Consider the following 25,481-nt stretch of genomic DNA (forward strand, 5'->3'; position numbering starts at 1 on the left):
ATGTACTGTAACAAAAATGGTCCTTGAGTTTATGAAACCTGAGGATGTGAAAGTCCTGAAGCCCTGTTTTTCAGTTTTTCAGGGCTATTTTGGTGACAAGCACAGTACTAGTTTGTAAGAAAAAAACCCAACGTCCTAAGGACTAATATGTGATACTGAGATCTCTTAGGATCATCAAAGAATGGCTTAAGATGGAGGGGTGCTTAATGACGATGTAATTCCAATCCCCATACCATGGGCAGGATTGCCAACCACTAGATCTGCCCAGGACCCCATCTGACTGTACAGGTTAAAAATAGTATGGACTGAAGGTGCTCCACTGAAACCAGCTGGCCTGTTTATACAAACGTAATACAAAGCAGTAGTGAAGGGACAGCCAATACTCAGCTTAAGCTGCCATGAGCTGTCAGTGCATCTCCATCACAGCAGGGCACTGAGACTTGGGCACAGCCCTGAGTGATGCTGCAGGAAGAAGTGAAGCTAACAAGCTGCTGATGCAGCAGCATCGTGCTACCTTGGGGCCAAGGTGGCTTCATGCTGCAGTGATCTCTGCTATTGCTTCTCAGTTCTGAACGGAGTACACACGCTGTTTGGGTAATGAAATGGCGGTTCTGTGAGCCATAAGGAGATTGGGACTCACGGGCTGTAGATCAGTCTTTTTTCTCTGAACTCCACCTCAAGACCTCCTCTTACTGTGACCTGAAGGCCCTCAGTGCTTTGTTGGAGGGTAAACCCACTGTAATTGGATTCACCTCGATCGCTCTGTGCTGATGGCGCTTCTCCTCCTCCTTCAGATCCCTGCTTGCAGTGCAGGAGAAAGGAAGATGACAGCATCCTAAACTTGGAGGCTATTCTAAAACAAAATGCATAATCATTCTTCTAATTTAAAATGCCTGCAAGCCACCTCCACTTACTGCAAAACACTCAATAGTGCAACTGAAAAGACGGCAATGTGCTGTCAAGAAATAGGGCGTTCATTCAGCTTTGTGAAGCAAACCATTTTCCCCCCTTTCTTACAAACGGGCTGTGACTCGAGCACATCAACTGCTATTTTTGGAAGGGCCTGCTGAACTGTTTCAGGCCAGAACAGCCAATAATACCCTCTCAGGCTGCCTTCAGCTCTCAGTGCTGGATGAACTGGCGGGAGGTTGGGTACCATGGGGCTGGAGGACGGGTTGCCATGGCAACACTGCCGCCTCTGCCAAACTCTGGGGCTCCAGCTTAAAAGCTGAACTGAAACCAAGGTCTTTTCCAAAATCTCTCTTATTAAAACAAGCAAACATTCGATCATCTTCCTCTCAAACAAACCCAGCCCATATAGAAGCAGGCTGTTCTTCGTTGCTCTCTTCCAGCATATCGCCTCAGCTCTTCTCACCATGGTCTTGGCTCCTCTGATATTTAGATATTACAGCTTAACTATAGCTGAAATTCAGGCATGCCATATTTATATATTCTATTCAACCATGCAGAAGATATAAGGGCCAATTCTTTGGCAAGTAGCAGAGTTAAAAACGGTTCTCATGCTGCAGCTTTGCAAAGCACCTTTATTCACTGCCCCATGTAGTCCTCACTGAACTTTACCAGCACTCAAAATAATTTTATGGAACTTGGAGTAGTTTGAAAAAATTCTAGATCTATCAGATACATCTTATTAATATAAAAGATAAGGCAGCAGTGTTTTAAGAGTAATAGGGATAGGATTTCACTCAATGGCATAATTTTAGCATTGTATTCCAACTGTTAGAGCATTTAAATTTGGGTTTCCATCTCCCAGCTCTAAGTTCTCAAAAAGATAATGAATATTTAAAGTACATTGCGACGAAAAAATCAAACCAAACCAAAACACAAAAGCCCTCAACAAACTGCAACAACTCCAAAACCACAGTCAGAGGAAGAATGACAGGAGCTAAAGTACATAAGGGTTTTTTTTCCTTCAGAATGTCAATCTCTTATGTCTTCAAAAAGAGCCCAAAGTTGGAAGCAGCTAAAAATAAGAGATGCAGTTTAACAATCACTGGCACTTTATGTAAGACCAATATTCATCATCTTTAAAATCCCTCTTGGTGATGGATATGCCTATGGATTTTCTCAAACTGATCACTGTCAAGCAAATACAGTAATCCATACATCAACTGGCAAGGCATCAGCAGGCCAGAATTTCAATACAGATGTTCTGCCTTGCACATCTTGCTTTTTTATGCCAGAAATGAAATGCCTGCGTAGCACCTTCACATTGCTCCACAGGTTCAGAAACCTGCAGCACAAAGCAGCATCACATCCTAACTCTGGTAAATAAAGTAAGCAGTTTCCATTCTCTGGAAAGAAAGGCACAAATGAAAATGAATGTGATGAGAAGTACACAAAGACTGTGCTCAACTTCATCCAGAAAGTATCTCAAAAGCAAAAATAGATGGATTCTGGATCTCGGATTCTGCTCTTGGCTATTTTTCTTCTCTTTCAGAACATGATGGTTCTCTATCACTGGTGTTTCACTACGGCATCGCTGTATCAACATTATTTAATGGGTTACAAATAAATTCAATTTAGTCACAGCTTGAACTGTAAAATCTTATGAAGCATGAGGAAATTGCCTTTAACAATTTCATGCACTTGTATACAAAGCTTTCACCAACTGTTTTACATCATTTAGGGCTGTTTGCTGCAAAAGCAATGTAGAAGGGACAAAAAATTGCAAAGAACAACAGGTCTGCCTGATTCTTACACAGAAAATAAATCAGATTGCCTCACAGAACATTTTAAAGACGTATTGCATTCTAGGTGGCTTATTGTAAAAATAACATGGACTGAAAGGAGAATAAATGCACTGCCCTGTCTCTTCTGGAATTCAAGGAAAAATGGCCTTGCGGTGTCATTTTAAAAATTAGTTTCAAACAAGGAGATCAGTAAAAATGTTAGCAGTTCTTTCCATAGCTTTTTCAAGGCAAAATAAACTCAATTCTATTCTATACCAGAAATAAAACTTCGGCATTTTAGAAGTCTGTACTGTGATGCAACCATCTGCCAATGTCTCACTGACAATGTATATCAGTTCTTTATGGCATCCTGCTAATGGGTATGGGCTTTTTGAATTTATTTTTTACAAACTTCAGCACTGCAGAAATGCACATTTGCCGAAAGACACAAGTATCTTCTATCTTTGGAGATGCTAAATAACTAATATTTATACTTCATAGCCCTTTTTGGATCATGTAACAGTGAAAAACACCTCAGTATACAACAGGTATCCTTAACGTAGTCAGTTGTGTACCTGTACTATCCAAATATTTGATGGAAGCACACCAAACTTTGGAACTTCTCCTCTTCAACAGCTAAAACAGCTAAAACAGCTAAAACAGTTCTTTACAGAACTGTTTCCTATTGGCATCAGCCATCCACAAAAGTATATGTGCAGCCTGAGAAGCTTGCACATCAGTCTTCCATTTGATTACAAAACAACTGAATATTTGTTTTTACAAGGGATGATGTTTACTAAATATTACTGACAATAATATTTTCTGAAATACAAAAAGCCACAGTATTCACAGAAGCAATGTCAAATTACTCGACTGCCATATTTTAGAAGAAGAATTTAAGCAGCCTACCAGTTGCACTAAGCTGCTCTGGTCCATTGCATTATTTTTCAGAAAACCAAATATCCTATGCCTGCCCCAAATGCCTTACAATGAAGTCATGCTACCCAATGCCATGATTAAACCGATCCTACTGGTCAAAAAGAAATATCACATCATTTTCTTTTGAGCTTTTTTTCTATTAAGGGGTATATCTTTCTGATATTGTTTATCTAAATAAACAGAAGGGGGAAGGATTGTCTTTGGTATATAAATGCGGCTGGGGAACACGAAAACATTTTTGGCATAGCTGATACAGTATCTACCCTAAAGTAATTCCTACTTGGATGAAACACATATATGGACATGGACAATGCTCAGGCCAAACTAATTAATGAGGTAATCTACTTCTTTACTGAGAGAAGAGCCACAGAGAGCATAAAGGTAATTTCTATACTGCATAGCAAATATAACAACATATTACTGCTCTAAAAAATAAGAAGATTTCTGGAGAAGTTCTAGAGTCTAAGATCTAATACAATGAAAAACTACCCAGTACATATTATCACTGTAGCTTTTAGACAAATACTGTGACATTTGGAATGAAAAACCTTGTTTAAATTATTCTGCAGGTCCTGATGGTGCTGATTATCCTCAGCTATGAGCTGTTCTTTTTCTTACTCAGCAGAATCTAGGACAGAGATCTCAGTTTTTCAGGCAGACTGCTTTTGTTTACCAGGAATTTAATTACATCTTATCTGTAGCTGCACAAACTTGCAGAGCTGATTTTGCAGTTACACAAGCAGAAAAAGGTGAAACTGATAACTGATAACTAATCCATTCCAACCACTTAAAAGCAAGAGGAAATATCTTATTAACTTTTCTTACATAGCTGATGAAACAGACAAAAATACAACCTGTAGTTGTTGAATACATGGTAACTCATCTGTCTTTACAACTTTTCACAACTGCATACAAGCAAAAAGACCTATTCATCAATTCAGAAAGAATTGTAAATTATAGGATTGTCACCGCATAACTTCGGTAGCACAAATAAACACCTGTAACTGTGCATCCCTGTCATTTCAACGTACTGTGCAACATCTGCAAAAAGGCATTCCATGTAATATAATTAAGAAATAACAGATGCCTGGAAAAATTTATGGATTGAGGAGAAACACTGAAGCCTAATAGTTTCTATTGACAGGACAGAAAAAGAACAGACCAAACTTAATGACCATAGTGGTGGATGATACCTTTTTTTGAATAAAGACTTTCTTGAAGACTACATATTCTTTAAAAACAAGTGGTTCAGGATGTAGTTCAGTTTCAAGTCAGAGACAATTTGCATTAGCTAGGCTATTAATGGAATTAATAATAGGTATTTAACACAACATAGGACTTCCCACATAATTGTGTTCACATTCCTCTGCTAAACAGAAGAGGTGGGAAATGGACATTCAGCCTAGAAGTAACTAATTTAGGAAAAACATCAAAACTGTCCTTGAGAAAAATCGGGAGCACAGAGAAATTAAAAAATAAAATAAAACTGCCTTGAGCTAAAAAAAAAAAATGAAATAGGGAAAGATTCTAATCATTGTATGGAAGCAGGGAATTTAGTACCATACTCTCTAAATGAATAACAGGATAACTGCATGCATAAAAAGTTTAGTCTGCAGTTAAAGAAAACTAGCCTGCTATTAGAAAATGTACAGCATTGAGCTGTTCCTTTTACAGGGAAAAAGATGCTCTATTTCGATTTAGAACTTGCTAAAAAGAACATAACGTGAGGACAATTCTGCACTGACCTGAATTAGTTGCCTGTGGTTTTCCTATTTCAGATGATCTCATTACATACTGAGAATGTGGCTCTGCTTCATTGTACCTCCTTTTTACACTGCTGACAGATTATTTTAAACAGGCTCCAGCAAAGAACTCGATACTTCTTTTTTATTCCTTTTTTCTTAATGTATTTTTAGTCTATGGGCTGAAATTATTTGAATCCCAGAAGTCGATGCTCCTCTGGGAAAGTCTGTGCAGCAATGCTAGCATGCTTCATTCCTGCTGAGCAGGTCCTGTTTGAGTGGTGATAGCTTCAGGTGCTGTGCAAAAGTTTGAAAAGTCTCTGAATTCTGTTGTTCAAACTCGTATTTCTCATGGCAGGCCCAGCTGGGATGTGTCCCACACTGCAAAGCTCTCCATGGCTGCTAAGTGCTAATTCACAAATCCTGGGCTGGATTGAGTATCAGCTGCTGCTGCTGAACACCAAAAAAAAATTGAGGAGACTAGGATAGACCTACTGGTTTTGCCCTGTTCTCTCTATTTAATAAGTAATTTATATTCATTATTTAATTCCTTAAACTACATTATATTTTTTAAAAAATATTTTAATAGGATGATTTCAGAGTTCCACAGATGCTGCATAAAGATACCATAATGAGCAGATTTCCCTAAATTCTGGAAATAGCCCATTAATGGAGTTTTACACTCACCTACTTATTTTGAAAATATCTCAGTAAATTAAGTGATTTTTATTTTTATTTTTTTAGCATATAACAGCTCACAGAAAAATAAAAGGGGCAATTCTTTGTAAAAAAAAGTCTTTGATGACAGTGAGGTTTCTCACAGGTAACCAGTAAAAATTCACTGAACACCAGAAAGCTCATCTGTGCATGTTAGCAAGTCTGGGAAACGTTTTTTCAGATTAATGTACCTGAAATGTTCTGGAGGTAAATACAATTAAAAGCAATTGCTGTGTTGCAGAGCAGTTCATGTTACTCAGTTTAGATCAAAGTCAGTGAATGAAGGAGATTGTAACAAGATTCCTTGACTGTGACTGACAATCAGAGAACCAATGGCTAAGTCCAAAAAAGTCCACCCACTATGGATGCTAAGATGTACTGCAGTACAGACAAAGTACTTACGGCACAGTTTGGATTTGGCATTTTCTTCAAGAACCAGAAAAAAAGCACCTGTGATTTTGTCTACATTACTCTACCAGATTAACAGCTCCTGGAATTAAACTTGTGACTGTCTTAGTTAATAGCAATAAGGGTGATGATTCATTTATACCTAATGATAGGGTGTTCAAGTAATTCATGTTAGATAAAAATTATGCTGAATAATAATTTCTTAATTCTTTTTCTCCTTTTCCCCTGCTTAAAAACAAATTGCAGCTATGTATCAAATTGTTCTATTTTGAAGAAATAAATGTATGTTTTATGCTTTTATATTGTAAAAACCCAGTCTTCCGGGAATCATTTTGAAGCAGGCAGATGTTCCCATGAGTGATTATATTCTACAGGTCACTAAAAATTCATCTGAATAAACACAAAATACAAATCTGGGAATATCTCCAAATGTTTTCCCCAGTAGCCGACTGTTCCTGGCATCCTCAGTTTTATAAGATGGGCGGAATATAATATTCCTCACTTTTGTTTCTAAAGGAAGAATGTTCAGAATGAAGAGATGATATGCATTGCATTACCCTGAATCATTAAGAGATCAAGTTCTGAGGTAGTGCAATACATATATTCACATAATTTAATCAATATAGACTATATACATTTACAAACATACAAGTAAATTAGAAGTTTCTGAGCACAACTAATGTATCAGAAGCATGTAATGATATAAAAAAAAAACCTAAAAAAATAAAAGAAAACTGAAAATGTAATATCAACAGTCCTGTGCACCATTATTCAAAGTATGGACAAAAATAAAATACTTCAGATAAAAAATTCACCACTTCAGAGGTAGGTGAGAAGACAACTGCAGATCACTGCAGAAAGAAAATTGTTATACTGCAATAAGAAAAGAACCCAGAGTAATCTTCACATTTTTATTACAGCTTCTTGCACTCTACAAAATCTGTGAAGACTATGTGATTAAAGATCCTAATATATAAATTATTTGCATTGTCCTTAAAAAGATAAAATATGTGTTATTTTCAGGAAGACTATATACCCTAGCAGTACAGAAATGCCTATTCTGCAACATATAATTGTTAGAACCTAAGTGAGAGGTCTGCAAGCCAAAATGATTAAGTTTGTGTCAGGCAGAAAAACAATGAGGTATATTCCAGCATACAGAAAGCAATTTCAGAAGGAATGAAACACCTAACGTGATCAGCAAGAAGAATTTATTAAGAAAACAGTCAAATAGCTTTTATTTTCCCACTGGTTTCTCACATAACATTCTCATTAACATGAACCATAACATTATGAAATAAAGCATTAAAAAAAAAAAAACAACCCACGATCAATGATCTAGAGGCAATTACGCACCAGACCTTACTGTTTGTTTCAGTGCTAAATTAAACCTTGTATTTTAAAGCAACAGAATTCAGTAGGTATATTTTTCCTGTGTTCATTAATTCCACATTAACGCTAGCACAACAGACTTTGTTATTTAAATTTATTTTGCATTTAAATTGTGCTGTTAATGATAGTCATAATGTAATCTTAAATGTTGGTTGTATCAAGAACGTATTAAAGCCATCAACTACTCACTAAGGAGAGGTACTATCAAAAACTTAATTCAGGAAACTCAGTAAGCCAAAGGGCCAAACATTGTCACTCCAACTGTATCAAGTATAATGAAATGTGGCCCAAAGCAGAGTGCAATTACCTCATGATCCTCGATGTTAAAATTGAGACCTGAAAACAATTTGATATAAACAGCCTTTTAAACTGGTAATAATAAACCAACAGTGGCTGTATGAATTTACAGTTGTGACATGCTAAATTATACTAGTTGGATATTGCCAATTAATTTCAGCAGAAGCTAAATTTCAGGAGGCTTGCTGAGCTTAATTTTTTTTCTAAGAACAGCTCGCTGGTAATGTATTTGCAAAATGATTTAATACACTGCAACAGCTCTCTCTTTGCTATCTCAAGAATTCTTACAACTAATGTATACAACTGGAAGTACCAACTTTATTCAAAGAAAAAGAGGGCTAACTTCCATTTCCAAAGCTCATCTGTGTGCATGTATCTCATCAGTAACAGATTTTTCTGCTCTGCATTTATTTCTATGGTTCAAAAAAGGACTTTTTTGGAAATAATGCTATCTGACACAATCACAGAAATAGCTGAAACTCCTGCTAACTGACACAGTGCTGGAGGCTTTCTTTCTTCTGAACATACATTACTGAGTACCTGCATCTCAGTAAAATGTCCACAGCTGAGCTGGAAGCATAAAACAGAATTAAAGTTTTTATTCTATGGGCTGCTTGTCTAAAGATCCTAACATAGCAACTTGGTACACCTATAAGAAATGGTCTCAGATAAGTCACTGATTAGTCTCAGATAGTCACTGATAGCAAAAATCACACTGAAATTCACATTCAAAATTAAGAGATAAGAGACTGGACCTCATAAGACTATTGATAAAGTTCTGGAAGAATTAGTATTAAAACAAGAGATGCTGCTTTCTCTGTCCTATTCTGTAGCTTCATTTTTCAACCATCTTTCATGCTAAATAGTAAAGTTTAATGTACTGCTAGGTGTCATTTGCTCTTTCTCTTTTCAACTGTATTTATTTCTTTCCTCTCTTGGGAATGTCATTCCTCTCCCTGCATTATGTTATCACTTGCAAATCTGATCTCTGTTTTGTTTAGCACCTTTTATTATTATTAATGAATATATATGAAGGTAAAACATTCTATATTTTACTCTGTTTTCCAGTTTTCATATAATTGCACGGTACTTAGATATACAAAATCAACGTGTTTTCTACAGAAAATATGAAAATACTAAACATTTCTAGTATTCCCAAACATTGATGCTCTGTTGTCTATTCTAAAAAAAAAAAGGAAAACTGACAGAACCTAATTTGTTTGCATGAGAAAGTTGGGATATAGGTAGATTAAAACCACATTTACGTGTTTTTATATTCTGGGCTAACATCAGAAAAAGTGAAAGAGCAGCCTCAAGGCGTCTTGGCAGCTGACAACAGCTGGAGCAGGCTGAGCAACAATAAGATTGTGATGTGATTCTATATGGCTTTTTGACAAAGTAAGAACTGAGCTAATGTGTGCTCTTGCAGGTGACAGGATCAGAAGGATGCCTGGTGGTAGGATGCTGTGAGATAGTTTGCTATGGAGGATATTGCTTTAAAGCACCTTTTCAGATGAGCTTTCAAAGCGATATCTGTAATCATAAGATATTTAAAGTATTATGTCACTTGCACTGTTATGGCAACACAAAGGACAGATCAGAAGTCGAGGAAAGTTGATAGGAAAACTGATGACAAATGGAAAGGAAAATAAAGAAAGGAAAAAGGTAGACACTATGCCACAAAAACAGAAACAGACGTATACAAAAATACCTATTTTCACATCCATAGATGAAGCAGGCCAGTTTTTCTGAACCTGAATATGTGTATGTGGTTGAACCAAAATGTGTACTGCAAGTTAGATAAATCCTTCAGAAATAATTGAAATGACTGCCTCAAACCACTCAAACACCTGTGCCAATGGTTTACGGGCTGGTCTGGCCAAGTTCCATGACCAGTGGGGCAGAGGAATTCATAAATCTGAGCCTATGGGAAGCAGAAACTGCAGACCCCAAAATAATTAAAAACAGCGACAACAATCTGAGGAGAAACAAACTTACTAAATATGGTATCAGAATGCAAGATAACACACTATAATACAATATAATTAGAACTGAAACTAATGAATCAATTATTTGATTTATGAGAGTGTGTCCGAAAGGTTTAAAGGGCTCACTATAATGCTGAGGTGAGATGCGCAGTCGGGTCAAGAAGTGGGGAGGAGAGAAAGCTGAAAAAGGGCAGGTCGGGTGATCCAGGAGTTTATATCCCCCCTCTAAGTGCAAAGTCCTCTGGGGTATGTAGTCCTTTTCTGGGACAGGTGCCTGAAACTGGAGCATTAACTCTTTAACTCCCAGTGCACTACATGATATTGTGATGTGAAACACCAATAACCAAAAATAATAAAACTGTGACAAGCTGACCAATGGCAGGTAATTTTTCCATCAATATTCAAAGAACTCCGAAACCTCCGATAGTGATTTGGAGGACAGGCAGAGCCACATTCTGAGGATCTTTTCCTGAAGCATATAGTGCCATTCCTGAGTCTCAGAAGCCATTCGTGGGATTGAACACTAAAAGTAGCTAAGAATTATTACATTCTACAGTGCACTGAGATGCAACTGCCTCAAGGGCCTCCCTCTCTTAAAATTAAAGACAGCATTTAATACTTTATAAGCAACAGTGAACAAGAGTCACATTCAGAAACTTGCCAGGGAAGATTGACCTTGGGCATAAGTCCTTATTCTGTCAAAGCTTTGAGATGACTTATGATAAAGACTTATACTGACAAGTGTCAAATCTAAATACTAGGTTTTTTGGAGGGTATGTCATATCCTTTCTGTACTCTTTAGTATCTGATGATAATAATCGGTTGGTAAATAAGAGTTGTTAGTGAATAAGCAAAAAATTGAAGTATTTTCTACTTGAAAATGGTATCATGGTTCTTTTTGCAGTTTTGGAGAATTAGTGCCTGCTTTGATATAGCTGTTATAGAGAATAATAGCAATTAAAAGTTCTGTCAACCATTCTACTATTTAAGATCCTCCCTCCAATACCAGCACAAGACAGCAATAGATCGGAGTGAGTCCAGCAGAGGGTCACCAAGATGGCTGGGGGCTGAAGAATTTGCCCAGTGGATTGCCTGAGGGGAACAGGGCTTGTTGAGCATCACCCAGCAACTACAAGATCCAGAAATCTGAGCCAGGTAGGGAAAACAGGCAGTCAGCATAACATAAAACAGGGGAAGTTTGACCAATGAAAAGGAATACATTTTCACTATTAGGATGCTCAAACATTAGAACAGTTTTCCCAGAAGGGTTCTGATGTTATTGTCTTAGGATAGGAGTTTGGACTACAGAGATTCTGAGGTCTCTTCCAACCTGAATTATGCTATGACAATTTGGTAGAAAAAGATAAGTCTATGCTTCTTGTTTCACAATCTGATAGGCTTGCATAAACAGTTTGGTGTTGCCTTGAATACCTCCACAGTCCTGAACACCACATTTTCACAATTCCTTCATTTTTGATACAGATTATTAGTAAAATAAAAGGTTCTATAGAAAAAAAGTGCAATTAAGCTGGCAGTATTTACAGTGGCTGCTCTGAAAGTAACAACTCCTATTTTATTATGCTGGCTCATGACATCAGAAGTGCATGTTGGTGATATGGCAACAGTAGAGGCTGAACCTTCCCACCAGTACTCCATTACATTCTATTGTCATATTACAGATGGCAGCAGAGGGGCAGTTTGACAAAACGGCTTTTTACATGGAAACTCTATAGAAAATACTCTTGCAAAAGATAACGGGCAGAGAGAGAAGAATGAACTAGAGGAATACTTAGAGAATAAGCAAAAAATCACACAAGTTAAAAAAGAAAAAAAATAAACAGGCTACTTCTCAACTTGTAAATACATTAGAATTCAACTCTGCATGTATTTTGAGAGGATGTGACATCTGCGTGCTGCTCAGAGTCAACACAGGGGAAAAGGGATGTTTCCTGTATTGCTAAAATACACAGTGCATTTTTCCTAGTACTTCTGCTGTTTCTAGAAAACAGCAAACCTATTTCTAATCATTTCTGGCCTGAAATTTTAGATTATTAAATCAGTTATACTGTTCTATTACAGCATATTGAAGTTTTAGCCAGTGTGGTAACAAGTTGTGTGAAGAATAATCTGCCCTACCTGAAACATATTCCATGCTGACTCAGGCTGACTTTTTGAGCAAAACAGTTTTTTCAGGAAATCTGTACTCAGTTTTAGCTAGATACACTCTACATCTGCCAAAACATGTGCTGAGTTAGTAGGAAACAGAGTTATTTACAAACTGAAGTTCTGTTTTCCCATTCTCAAGTCAAATCCAAGTAATAGGCTTATGATGACATCTGCAAAAGGATTTAATGAAAAGAAACCAACGGAAGCTTTGTGAGATGATGAGAAATGATGGATTCAATGTATCAGAGCTGCTTGGGTTGGCTCAGTGGCCTTATTAAGTTTGCAAGAAACCATGTTTTCTGTTCACCTTCACAAAATTTTATCATAAATTATCATAGAGAGACTGTCTCCTTAAAATAGATCTTGGATTGCAAGGCAATTCAATGCAGATGCAGTCCTAAGGAATATATACAGATACCATTAAGTATTTTTACTTTTATAAAAGTGAGCAGTAGAACATTCATAAGCATGTAGGCTAACACTGAAAGGTTAAGTAATATTAAATTCAATATTAAATAGATGTAATGCCAAAAAAAAACAACATCAAAATCAACAAAAAAAGAACCCAAAAAACCCACAGCCTTAAACATAACTTACATGTCTCCAGGAAAATTTCAGGCTGTTATAAAGTTGTCATTAAAGCGAGAAAACATCTTACTCTGACTTCTGAAAACATAATGGTCTCTCTTCCCCAATGGCCAGCATTTCTGTTTTTCCATTCACTCCCTACAAATTCTTTAAAATCCTTGAAATTAGGGAGCGGCTTCTTTATTTGTCTGCATTCTCAGCAAGCTTAAATTGAAACCGCTTATTAAATGAACAATCAGGCCCTTATATACTTCTTAATATAACTACTAAGAAGTTGAACAAGTTTTCTTATTTCTATCCATTCCTGAAAAACTGAAAATGAAGTTTTTAAAAACTGTGTTCCATCAACAACACTTACAGCCTGATATTCTAACAGACATCCTTCTTTCATATTATTCTTAAGTACATATTATTCAAGAATACAGTTTGTATTAGTGAAGAATTGTTACATAGAGTATTACTCAGTAGTGGATGGCACAGTTTGGAATGCTGAGGTGGCAGTCTTTGCACATGTGCAAATCACAGTGACAGAAACAACAGTGGCACCAGACCTGCTGAGACCCAGAGGCTCATGTCCAAGCACGAGCTGGCCCTCCTTCACTGAATGTTCACGTGTACGTTTAACTTCAGCAGCTCAGGCACACAAGTGAGTTCTGGCAGCTGCTGTGAGCAGTAACCCATAGCAGAGAAGTGGGGTCAGCACTGGAAGCACTTATGCCAAGGCTAGCAAGGGCCTCTATTTTAACTCTCACAAGTAGGAGTACATTATTTTTTCATATGAGAAAGGACTCTTATTAGCAACCAAATTTTGCTTGTTCTGTCCTCCACAAACACCTGCTCTCTTGCCAGAATTACAAATACACTCTGATGTAATAGTTTAGCCTCAATGTTTAGACTGGATATATGGAAAAAAGCTTTTTACAGTATGGGTGGTGAAGCTCTGGAACAGATTGTCCAAAGAGATGGTGGAAGCCCTGTCCTGGAGACAAGCAAGGTCAGCCTGCACTAGGCTCTGAGCAATCTGATAGAGTTGTAGGTGTCCCTGTTCATTGCAAGGGAGCTGGAATAGGTGCTCTTTAAGAGTCCCCTCCAATACAAACGATTCTATGATTCTGTATAGATGTATCAGATAGGTCTCTCAAATGTCCTCTCTTCTTAGCTTTTCCCTTCTTGCCTTTTATGGCCAACTTTTTCTCATAATTTCTTTTGTCTAAAGTCATTTCTTTCCCTCTATGCATCTAAATAGCATAACTTTCTCCAACTATTTTACAGTTTCTCTTTTGCCCTGGAATTTTTCCATCCATTTCCTGAGACTGAGTATCATTTGATATAATTTGCTTGAATCTCAGGAATAGGAGAGAAACTTGGCAGCCCAGCATAAGAGCTGATGTTTCTTAGTTCTATTATCTCAATTTGCTGATACTTTACAAAACTCTACTTCACATTTCACTGTTTGCACTACATGCAACCAGAAAAGAGAAGGCGGATTTCAGTGTTTGAAGGTTCAAAACCCCATCAGTGGAGTTTAGGAAATAGAAAAAACATCACAACAGAAGTCAAAAGGAGGTCTGAAAAAGAGATGTAAGATGTAATGGAGGGGGGGTACCCTCCTTTAATTCTGAATCCTGTCTTACTGACTGCTTTACAATTTTTTGTTTCTGCACACTGCTTACAGATATATACATCATTAACAGCACACTGTGGAGAACATAACAAAAAAAAAATCCTATTTATTTATTTATTTTGAATTGCAAAAACAGTGCACGTACATTATTTCAAAACACACACAGCCTGTGTGTTTTGAAATAACACAAGGCAGGGCAGTTCTCACAGCCCTGTCTCTTGATGAAAGGATGAGAATATGCCATCTAATAAATTTGCTGAAAACATGCTGCACTGTACATTATCAAAATAAAGATGTTTAAAAAAAAATAATCACACTCTTTTCATTGTCTGTGTGAAATTAAGAAGAGGATGACAAGAGGTGTTTACACAGGCACTTGGCCAGGAAGCTGTGTTTTCCACAGATACAGTCATTCAGGGACCACATCTCTGATTTTATGAGCTCCCTCTCTCTGTTCTCACACCCCTGCAATCATGACAAGAAATCTACCTATAGGTGAGAAAATACATAGCTCTGCACAGCATATTGAAATGCTACCTCTTTCCTTTAGGTAAGTGCTACCACACTGAGGCCATTTGTAGGAATTTTACACAGCAAGACAAACAAATGGAAACCTCTTAAGGAAACACATGAACTGCAGGATAGTTTCACAGTGAATCCCCACAAAAAATCTGTGCAAGGAGACTGTTAAAGAATTCTCCATAAATCTTCTGTGAAATGCAGCATTGCTGATTAGCAATGGAAAATGCTGTTAGATAGAAAGTCTTGTCACTTTATTTGTATGTGCTCTTCAGCATCTTAAGTTGCAGCTTAGGATCCCTCAGGATCATGTGAGGCTAGGTTATATATTAGGGAGCTGTGCTATAGTGCTGCGTGTAAGCCTAGCAGCTGGGTACTGTTATGGTTGCTGCTTTCCTGTGCTAAGCTGATTTACTTGTTTAAGGTCTGACCTCATCATCCTGTCAGTATGGATTCCCACCTATACAGTTAGCAGCAGCTTAGCATCGGCTCTAAGAGCTTGCAGTATATTAATCAGGAGAGAGAGCGAGCTACCGGTATTTGTTCTTTTGTTGTCTTTTCTTAAGAAGAGGAGTTGAAACACAAGAGATAACAAAGAATCCATTTCCTTTCTAGAAGAATAGGCTTTTGTCGCTTTTTTTTTCTTTTTTTTTTTTTTTTTTCTTTTTTTCCTGAAACAATGTCAGTATCTGGAAAGAAAGAGTTTGATGTGAAGCAGATCCTGAGGCTCCGCTGGAGGTGGTTCAGCCACCCCTCGCAGAGCTCCGCAGGCACCGGGGGCTGCCACCAGCAGGAAGGATATGAGCACAGAGGGACACCGGTGCAGAACAGGTTGAAGAACCACTCTCGGGACAGAAATGGGCTGAAGAAAAACAGCAGTCCTGTCCACCACAATATATTGGCGCCTGTGCCTGGTCCAACTCCAGTGCACCACCGATCGATTCAAACCTGGCATCAACAAAACCTCATAGAACAGCTTCGATCAAATGAAGATATTCCCAAAGCAAACACAGAAGAAAACTGCGTCAAGGAAGATTCAAGTAAAACCCCCCAGGAGTTGCAGATGATCACAGAGGAAAATTCAGATGAATCTGCAGAGAGGTAGGAGTTTTAAAGTCTGCACTTCAAAAGCAGTACTTCTATCCAAGTTATTCCCTAAAACTGCCTTTGTTCTTAAGCAGAATTCTTTACTGCGTTAATCTCACTTTATGCATGTGCACACCCACACTCATACAAATAGAAATGCATTCACACTAAGAAGTGAAGGACTGTGAAATGTAGAGGTTTAATCTGTCATTTCAGAACCTCAAAAAAAAAAAATAAAAATAAAAATAAAAATCCACCAGCTTATCAAATTTTTCCTATTACAGTTTATGAGATGCTAATTCTTTGTCTTGACTTACTATGTGTAAAGACAATGAAGAAATGAGCCTTCTGAAATGCTGTCCTCATTCTGACTTTATCAATGGGTGCAACTTTGACAAATGAGAACTGCTGGAGATGCGCAGTCTGCGTGGTTGCCATCGGTTTGTCAAATTCCTCACTGCCTTTTATCAGTGCCTTCTTGACAAGTATAATTAACCTTGAACTAAGTGGAAAGGAAGCATCATTACTTGCTTTTTTGAAGGTTTCTTTAAAATAACATTACTTTCACAGCTTGTTTAGTACATTAAGGGACAAATATTTTGGACTAGATGATCTTGCAGGTCGTTTCCAACGTTGTGATTCTGTAATATTTTCTGTACGGTCAGGTTAAAAGATATTACAGCTATGCCAGCTTAAAGGTCTAAGAACAAAGAAAAAGCTATTTTTAAGATGTTTGAAGGGAGAAGAAAACAGGAGCTCAAGTTATTTGGTTAAACATGCCATTTAGATTGATGATGTTTTCAGAACTGATGTCAGCAGTAATAGCTCCTACAACAACAAATTTACTTCCCCTTTATCCCTACTTTGACTCAAATTATGCATTTACAATGCAATTATTTGTACCATTAGATAAGACTGCCATCAAGTCTTTGGGAATAATTTCAGATATTTATACTTTACTTAAATAGAAATCCATCTCAACTGAAGTTATAGTTTCTTTCAGTAAAGCAAAGCTGACAGTTTGTGTATTTTTAGGAATTGCTGTTTTTCAAGTTGTACATCTGGTATGGGGAACATTTGCAGACTGAACGGAAAAAATGCCTTTCAAAATGTCATTCTGAAAACATGGATGTTATGTAAAATCATTACAAAATAAAATCAATGAGGTAGGATAGTTTCGTATGCTCACTCATGTACTAGTTTGTTGGTATAACTTATTTCAAATGACTTCATCTTTCTGGGGGGGGAGGGGCAAACATAGGTGCATCTTAGAAAAAAAGTAATTTTAGTTTGAAAAATATAAAGAATGGTGAATAATCAAGATAAGTCTGTTGTCTGATGAAGAAAGTTAAAAAAAAAAAAAAAAAACATAATTCAGTTTGGAAGGTACTGAGGCAGTCTTCTAAAATGAGATGTGACATTTTCTCCACCTATATAAAAACTTTATGCCAAGACTCATGAAATGTTGCTCCTTCATATTCATTCAAATTTTCGTTCTTCTGTTGAGTTGTTCAAATTTTCAGATTTTAGAAGAATTTTGGGAATGTGTGTCATAACCTATTGCTATAGTCATGTGTGTTTTCTGTAAAGTTATCAGGAAAAGCATCTTGTGCATGTTGTAGGATAAAGGAATCCTTAAACACCTTAAACGGTGACTTTATAAGACATTGTTTAGAAAGTCAATTGCCACTATGTGTTTCACTCTAATCAAAATTTTATTTCAAGGAATTAAAATATATTCTTAAAGATGCTATAACATAGCTCCAATTTCTTAAGTATAAATCAGAAGAAACTGCTAAGCAAATAATCTGTCTTTCTCTTTTTCTGTAGCATCCAACACACGGCACACAAGAATTAATATGCTAATCACTTGGTAGAAAATCAGGCATTTGGAAGTTCCCTTAACTGCATCTTCTTACACTCCTAAAGTCAATGAATAATGAACCATGTAATTATTGCCTCCATGTGCTCTTTTGCATTCATACCTGAGGATACTAAAAATGACTTCATACAAATTTTCCTTTTATTCTGTAAAAGGAATCTTATCGTCTGAGCATTGACCCTAATCCAATCATTTTACCTCTGCCTACAGAAGCTCAATTTTCAGCTGGACTCTAGAGAATGACAAGCTGAGCACACTGCTACTTGTCACTTGAACATTCAAAACAGTGGGAAAGGTTAGGAAATCAGGCCAACACTTATATCTTAAACAGGATACGTGCACAATTTCTACTAGCAACTTAATTCCTTCTACCAAAAAAAGCTGAGGAAACATTAGAAGAATATTCCTTATTTCTTCAAAATAAATTGAGACATCTCTCTCCAGAAACCTCAGAACTTACTGACTTCACTATATAGGCAGGATCTGTTAATTTGATGAAATATGGGTTGTTTACTGAGGAAAAAAGGTAAATAAAGTTCCAAAGAACTGGTCCATTTTGAATATTCTACCATGAATACACTTAATTCTGTTTTCTTCAACCTTTTTGGTGCTCCCATACCCAAACAAAATAAGTAGCCCAAAACCTTTCTGACATACAGGCTCCTTCCTCAATACTAGCCCTTGACAAATGGCTGACAAAGAAAATAAGAATTTAAGGGATAAGAACTCATTATTTTTTCAATAATGATACCCAATTAAGATGTGACCAACCAATAAATACTACGTGCATAACAGATAAATAAATTGCTTATTGACACAAGGTTAGGATAAACTTCCCAGTGTGCTTGGGGACTGTCTTCTTGCTAGAAGAACACACTTAAAAAGTATCAAACATATTCTGGAAGCATTTTAAATGGTGCTCCTTGACCTGCAAAAAGATCCTCATGAAGTTTGCACCTGTAGTTTTGGAGACATACGGATTTTATGTGCCTAGACTGATTCTCTCCAACTGACTCCTTGAATGAGGACCTTCACACATGTGAAAAACAGAGAAACCAGTTAAAACTGAACAGATGCCAACTTCTTTTGTTTATTTGTACACTGTATTTTTTGCTATAAAATACTGTGAGATGACTGGGATAGTCATAAGGCTAAACCTGCAGAACACGGACATGCAAATAAAGAGTAAAAACCATCAAATATTTCAGGTTTAGCTTAAAGGAAGTAGGAACTTAAGTGAGCTCTGAAACAATGTGTGGTAAATAAACTGTGAATTGCTTCTAGTTCATAAGGCATGGGCCTACTGTATACTTTATCTAGCCTGTTGACTATTTCAGATTTCTTTTAACTATCTGGAACTTGATAAAGTTCAAGTTTTCCAGGGATATCAAAATTCCTTGAAGAAATCCTATTTCTTTCAAAGAAAATGGTCTGGAAGTGAACCATAGAAAATCCCAAGATTTCACTGTTAGATTTTGTTTGATGATCGACAAAAACTTTATTCTCATGTGCAAGATATGGAAAAGCACTTGTGCAAAGAAACTAAACAGGCTTTCATACCTCCTAATAGGAAGAATCCATGATATTAAATTACCTTCATTACTTTGCTTGATTAATTCTGTACTCACAGACATGACTGTACTGATCTTACAGTGCAAGAAGCATACCTATTATTTATTTACATTATGCTATGTTGCCACATCAATTTATGCACACCTGCTGGAAGGTATGTTATAGTTCTGTATGTATACTATTGAAGACCATGTCAGCTGGCAAAGTGTGTGGGTACCTCTATTCCTTCTTGCCCAAAGCAGTGGAATTTCAATAATGAATATAGCATCCATTCAACATTTTTTTTAATGCACTTCTTGTAATTGTATGGCTGAAGAACCTCACAAATCCACTTGGTCGACAAACTCCAGTTTTGGTAAAGATATATGCTTTCTAATTTTCCATATGAAACAAAATATACTTCTAATTAATTTTACTACACTCTTTTGATGTCATAATCCAAGCAGCTGATGCTGACGGGTGTACTCAGATACTCAGGAGGAGCACCTTCTTAACAGAGGCAATGCATTTTCTGTAGTAACTACTTGTTATCAATTATTTTGACAGTTCCTTTTGTGTAAGACATGAAAATTCATGTCATCTTTTTTTCATTGCCAACAATACGGAAATAACTAACAATTCCCCTTACTATCACTGATGCATACATACATACGTACACATATACACAAGATTATTTCACATACTATCAGAGATTTCCCTAAAATTCTTATTTCCATTAGCAGATAATAGCCTTGGCTCACAGTACAGTGAAATAAAAGCTACTGGAAATAAAAAATACCCTTTTATTTGTTGCAGTAGCCCAAAAGACATTCAACAGGACACATTATCATGGAATATCCCAAGTGGGAAAAGACCCACAAAGAGCACTGAATTAAGCTCCTGGCCCCACAGGAATCTAAAAACTAATGTCTGAGAGCACTGTCCAAGAGCTCCTTGAGCTCTGCTAGCTTGGAGCCTGCCTGCTGCCCTCTGGTGCAGAACCTTCTCCTGACCCCTAACCTCCCCTGATGCAGCTCCATGTTGGTTCCCTTATGTCCTGTTGCTGTCACCAGCAAGCAGAGCTCAGCGCTGCCCTGTGAGGATCTGTAGGCAGCCATGAGGCCTCCCCTCAGCCTCCTCTTCTCCAGGCTGAGCAGCTGCTGAGCTTGTGATTCATGTGAGCCCTGCACCAGGACATGTTCCCTAACCATCTGTACATTTTTGCAGTTCTTTGTCCCTAAATATAGTACTTCCAACAAATCATCTTATTTTTATCAGATAACATCTCCAGTAAAATATTACTTAATTCTGATCCTAAATAGAAGCTAAGAAAATATTTTTGTTTTATGGAGAATTTTGCAGTTTCTTTAATACTTTATATGTTGACTTATATGCAATATACATTAAAAAGATGATTTCATGTCAGTCTGCTATGGACAGCCAAAATGCTTCATTACAACCTCAGGAAAAAGCAGAAAGTAACTGTCTGCTAAATATAAGCTTTAAATAAAGGTCAAAATACAAATTTGAAGCTTGGAACATTGGAAATGGATTATTTAAGATATTGTAGCCAATCTCCTTTCAGAAGTGATGGATATACAGTCTATGTGGCATTTCAATATTTTAATGCAGTGAAAGAAAGGTTTGCAGCTGGGGAAAGAGGATGGCATTTTTGGCAATAATGTTGGAAGAACAGCCCTTTGGCAACAATGAGATGCTGCATCTGCTGGTGCCAAATATTACTCCAGTTTTACTTATGAACTAAGAAAAGACATAGACAATTAGTGGAGCTACAGTGAGTTTTGATAGTATTTTACTGTAACTCTCTCACAGCTGTTTGTAAAAATAGGTGAGAGTACTGAGAAAATTTTCTTGCGACCTCTACTGTTTGCTAAAAGTAGAAAATCTGTGAAGTTCTAATAAATGGCATCTCATGCAAAACTGAAATAAAAAAGCAGAATTACCCTTTTCTTTGAAGTTGTTAAACTGCAAAGAAGGACAGGACTTTTCAGGCAGTGACAATGTAATGAACAGTGACTACTGGAGTCATTTGGACTAAACAAATGCTATTGCCTCATATAGGATCCCTCGGTACAGAAAAGAGAATCAATGCCTCAAAAGCTTCTTCAGCAGATTTTATGCCTATTTTCTCCTTCTACTGCAACATCATTGGAGAAGCTTGACACACAGGCTTACACTTAACATGCATAGCTTTCAAAGATGAATTATTAGACAAGGGAAAAAATACCATTTAATAGTAATTTAAGAAACTATGACAATTCTATCAATTTCAAACCAATTTCTTTATGATTCAATTATCTTCTCATTTCTTCTCCATGCAGCCTGCTCTCAGAAAAGACAGCTGCTAAATTACTTCTTAAAGACTAATTACTGTTCTTAAAGTCTCTGCCTAATGTCGCCAAAAAAAGTTAAGGAGATGATTAAACACATGTGACCAATGCAGAGCATGTTCTACAGACATACTGAACATGTGCAACTGTGAAATCAATAGCATGTGAAATCAATTGTACGATTATTGAAGCATTGTTGGAAAAGGAGGAGTTTGCTTGATTTGAAAATTACAGACAGAAATGTAAAAGAAATGAACAATTTATGTTCATAGTTCTAAGTAAACAACTCAGACACGCACAAAAAACATATTTGCAATACTGCCATAAGGAACATTACTAAATCTTCCACAGTTAAAGAAATAAAGAGATTTGATGCAGTAAATCAGCTAGAGTTAGCCCACTGCATACTAATTCATTCAGCTAGAAGAAAATAACGATACTATATTTTAAGAATAACTATATCAGGTGATATAATAAAGAATATGACTTGTATATAATATCTGTAGGTATGAAGATAAATAAATACACAAATGCTGAAGTACAGATTTACAGAATGAGCTTAAAGGGAGTATAGGAACTAAACTCAAAAATCTGTAAATCAAAACTGTAAAAGTTTCTTCCTGTGTGTAATCAGGCCTCACATCAGTGACTCTACGCTCAGACTCCACCACTCAGCTCTGACAAATCTCCCAATGCTCCTCCTCCCCCTTTCCCAAGGAAATGCTTAATAGTCAAAATTCAATTCAAAGCTAATTAAAATAGATAGAACAAGAACTCATGGCCTGGGTCTTTCCAACAATTCTGCTTATCCACTAATTACTACCATAAATCATCTTATATTTCATTCTAGAAACTGTTTTCATTTTATATGATGAATCAGGATAATTCACTAAAATTCTGTCTACTGCTCACGGGCAGAAAGATAACTAAAAACATGTAGAGGACCTTGTAGATATTATATGCACGTGAAGTGAAGAATATGTGATACAGTATTTAAATGACTTTGCTTTAAAAACATTTTGTCAAGAAATAGGGCACAGATATAGAAGGATACCTCACTTAGAAATGAAACAGAACAAAATAGAACACTGTCAATTATTTTCTTCATTATTTTATCAGCTAAAACATACTTAGGCTAAATAAACGTTCATTGGAAAAGAACGAGTCCTCAATCTTTCTTTGGTTCTGCTAGGCATGTTTTGAGAATTGTTGGACAAGAATCTTTCCCAAGGACTAGCAATTGACTTAACCAAACAAGCTCTCCAAGACTGCTCCTAACTTGTGAAAGATATGACCTAACGAGTAGCTGTGTTAGGAATTCAAAATCAACATCCACTGATTCTATCTCAGATTTGCTACATGTTTCTTATATAAATGCAGGGAAACAGTTTAGCCTCTTGGTATTACTGCTTGTTCGTAATAAAGATAACCTTGGATACCTATTTTCTTATGAACACATTAAGAACTGATTAGTTTTTTCAAGCACCACAATTTGTCTAAAAACTGCTAGTAACATGCAAACTTTAAACATGTACATTATAACTGGTGCATTACACTATGTAATTCTCAAGATAATACCACATAAAGTATATAGCTCCCATGATTATAATATTACAAAAGTCAGACTACTACTTGAACTAGAAGTTTTCTGTTGCAACCAGTGATAGTGACTATCAGCACAGTTATAATAAAGTGTTTTGAACAGCAAACACAAAAGGAATACATTTGACAAAGTGGAGAGCCGCTGTCACCATTTGCTATGCTTGAGTTTACCTCATTAATTAGAAGTCAAGAGGAAGGGAGGCACTCTTGCAAGACAAGCATTTTCAAAGCCTGTTCATTTTAATAGAAGTTGGGAAAATGAACCTTTTTGAACAGTGAAAACATACCTTGATTTAAATGGAAATCATAAGCAAACCACTAAGAAATCCTAGGAGCTGGAGAAAAGCTATTTTGAGCTATTACATATGGTTTGCGTTGCCAGGGAAACCTCTTCTACAGTGTTCATTTAGCACAGATGCCCAGGAAAGCTCTGCGTCTCCTTGTCACACCATTTCAGAACGTGAAGAAATAGAGAAGCACACAGACACACACGCTGACAAAAATATCTCAGTAATTTAATCTTAGTCACGTTCTGTGTTTTTGGTGGGAGTTAGGTTTTTTTTTCAGTTCTTCCATGACCACTGTGTTAAAGAAAAAGCTTTGTAATTAGAAAACTCTGTTTCCGAACAGGATGTTTGTTGAAATATTACCTTCAGTTGTGATCCATTTGAGTTCATATACAGATAGCAAGCTATGTAGGCAAAGGCTTTGCCTGTGCCATATACATAGGGAAAACACAAGGAGTAAGTCTGGTGATGGCATTTCTGACCCACCCTTCTGACCCCTGGCCAGATTTGACTTGCCAAAACACATCATATAATCTGTTTTATTGCTGCAGCTGAGCAGGCTTTACTTCAACAGTGTTGGTCATGCTCCCTTTACCTCTTTAGACCTCAGTTAGGTGATAGCCTAGAAAGCAGTTGCAGTCTGCCATGACCAAGGACTCACCTGCCTCTCTGTTGAGCAGGCAGGAGAGCTCAGATCACTTCCACAAGCACTTGTTCCAGGGTGTGTATTAACTACACAAATACAGCCCCAAACTAAGGCAAACCACCTGAACAAACATCTAAAGTCCAGGCAAATGACTTTCTCCTCCTGACCAGGTGGTCAGATAGAGAGGTAACGCAGGGAGTCAACAATAAGAGAAATTTGCACGGTGTTTCAAAAGGAAAGAAGCAAAAATATAAATCCATTGTTACAGTGCTCCCTTCTGAGTTTTGAATCCTTGTTTTGCTATGGCCTGAGTTATTATTCTTCCAGTGACCTAGAGCTTCTGTGTGACTGAAGTTTTGGGCTCTAAGTGACCTTGATACACGTCAGTCATTTACATAATCTTAATACCAGCAAACTTGGTTTAGACTGGTTAGGAAAGAGGTAGAAATTGATTTTTGTTACAAAGTAATTTAATTCATGCAATAAAAACAGCAGTTATTTTAGACATCACACTACAGCTTTCTAAAGAAAATCCTCCAATTTGTCCAATATACCTAATAATTCTGTGCTGCTTCTCTGAGTCATAAACTGTAATTCAAAACATATGTAACACTGAACTAAGACTGAAAGAAGAGCTTTAAATCAACCATACCTACATATCAGTTAGCATAATACTTGTTATAAGCATTTAAAGATTGAAATGCTTGTTCTGAGTCACAATTTTAACTCTCACAGAGGACATTACTGAAGATTACTTCCAGTCTATCTAGCTAGTTTACAGAAAACTACATGCAAAGACAGAAATTCCTTTCTATGTGATTACTTACAAAGAAACCCCACTATTCTACATTAAAGTACCATGGCTTAGGACGGGCTTTTGATCTCTCTCTCTGAGATGCCTGACCTAGTAAAATCATCTGGCAGTACAGTCAACTCAGTCTCTTGATAAATCTTGTCATAGTGGATTTATAGGTAATGTTAAGACAGGTTCCTGTGAAGTTAC

General features: G+C 36.8%; 1 protein-coding gene and 1 long non-coding RNA gene across 4 annotated transcripts in view; one reads left to right on the plus strand and one right to left on the minus strand.

The window, feature by feature from the left end:
* Positions 1-25,481, minus strand: part of LOC128075790 (uncharacterized) — a 212,269-nt gene that overhangs the window by 152,198 nt on the left and 34,590 nt on the right. The window lies entirely within an intron of this gene.
* Positions 1-25,481, plus strand: part of KLHL4 (kelch like family member 4) — a 67,721-nt gene that overhangs the window by 19,288 nt on the left and 22,952 nt on the right. Inside the window, exon 2 of one of the 3 annotated variants that reach the window (XM_052672829.1) lies at positions 15,760-16,174. In XM_052672829.1, coding sequence (XP_052528789.1) covers positions 16,137-16,174 — 38 coding nt within the window. In that variant the 5' untranslated portion in view covers positions 15,760-16,136. Of the gene's footprint in view, positions 1-12,744; positions 16,175-25,481 lie in introns of those variants that run through there. The other 2 variants (XM_052672828.1, XM_052672827.1) reach the window with 2 other exon arrangements.

The sequence above is a fragment of the Tympanuchus pallidicinctus genome, unplaced genomic scaffold (assembly GCF_026119805.1).
Source record: "Tympanuchus pallidicinctus isolate F22 unplaced genomic scaffold, pur_lepc_1.0 scaffold13, whole genome shotgun sequence".
Lineage (NCBI taxonomy): Eukaryota > Metazoa > Chordata > Aves > Galliformes > Phasianidae > Tympanuchus > Tympanuchus pallidicinctus.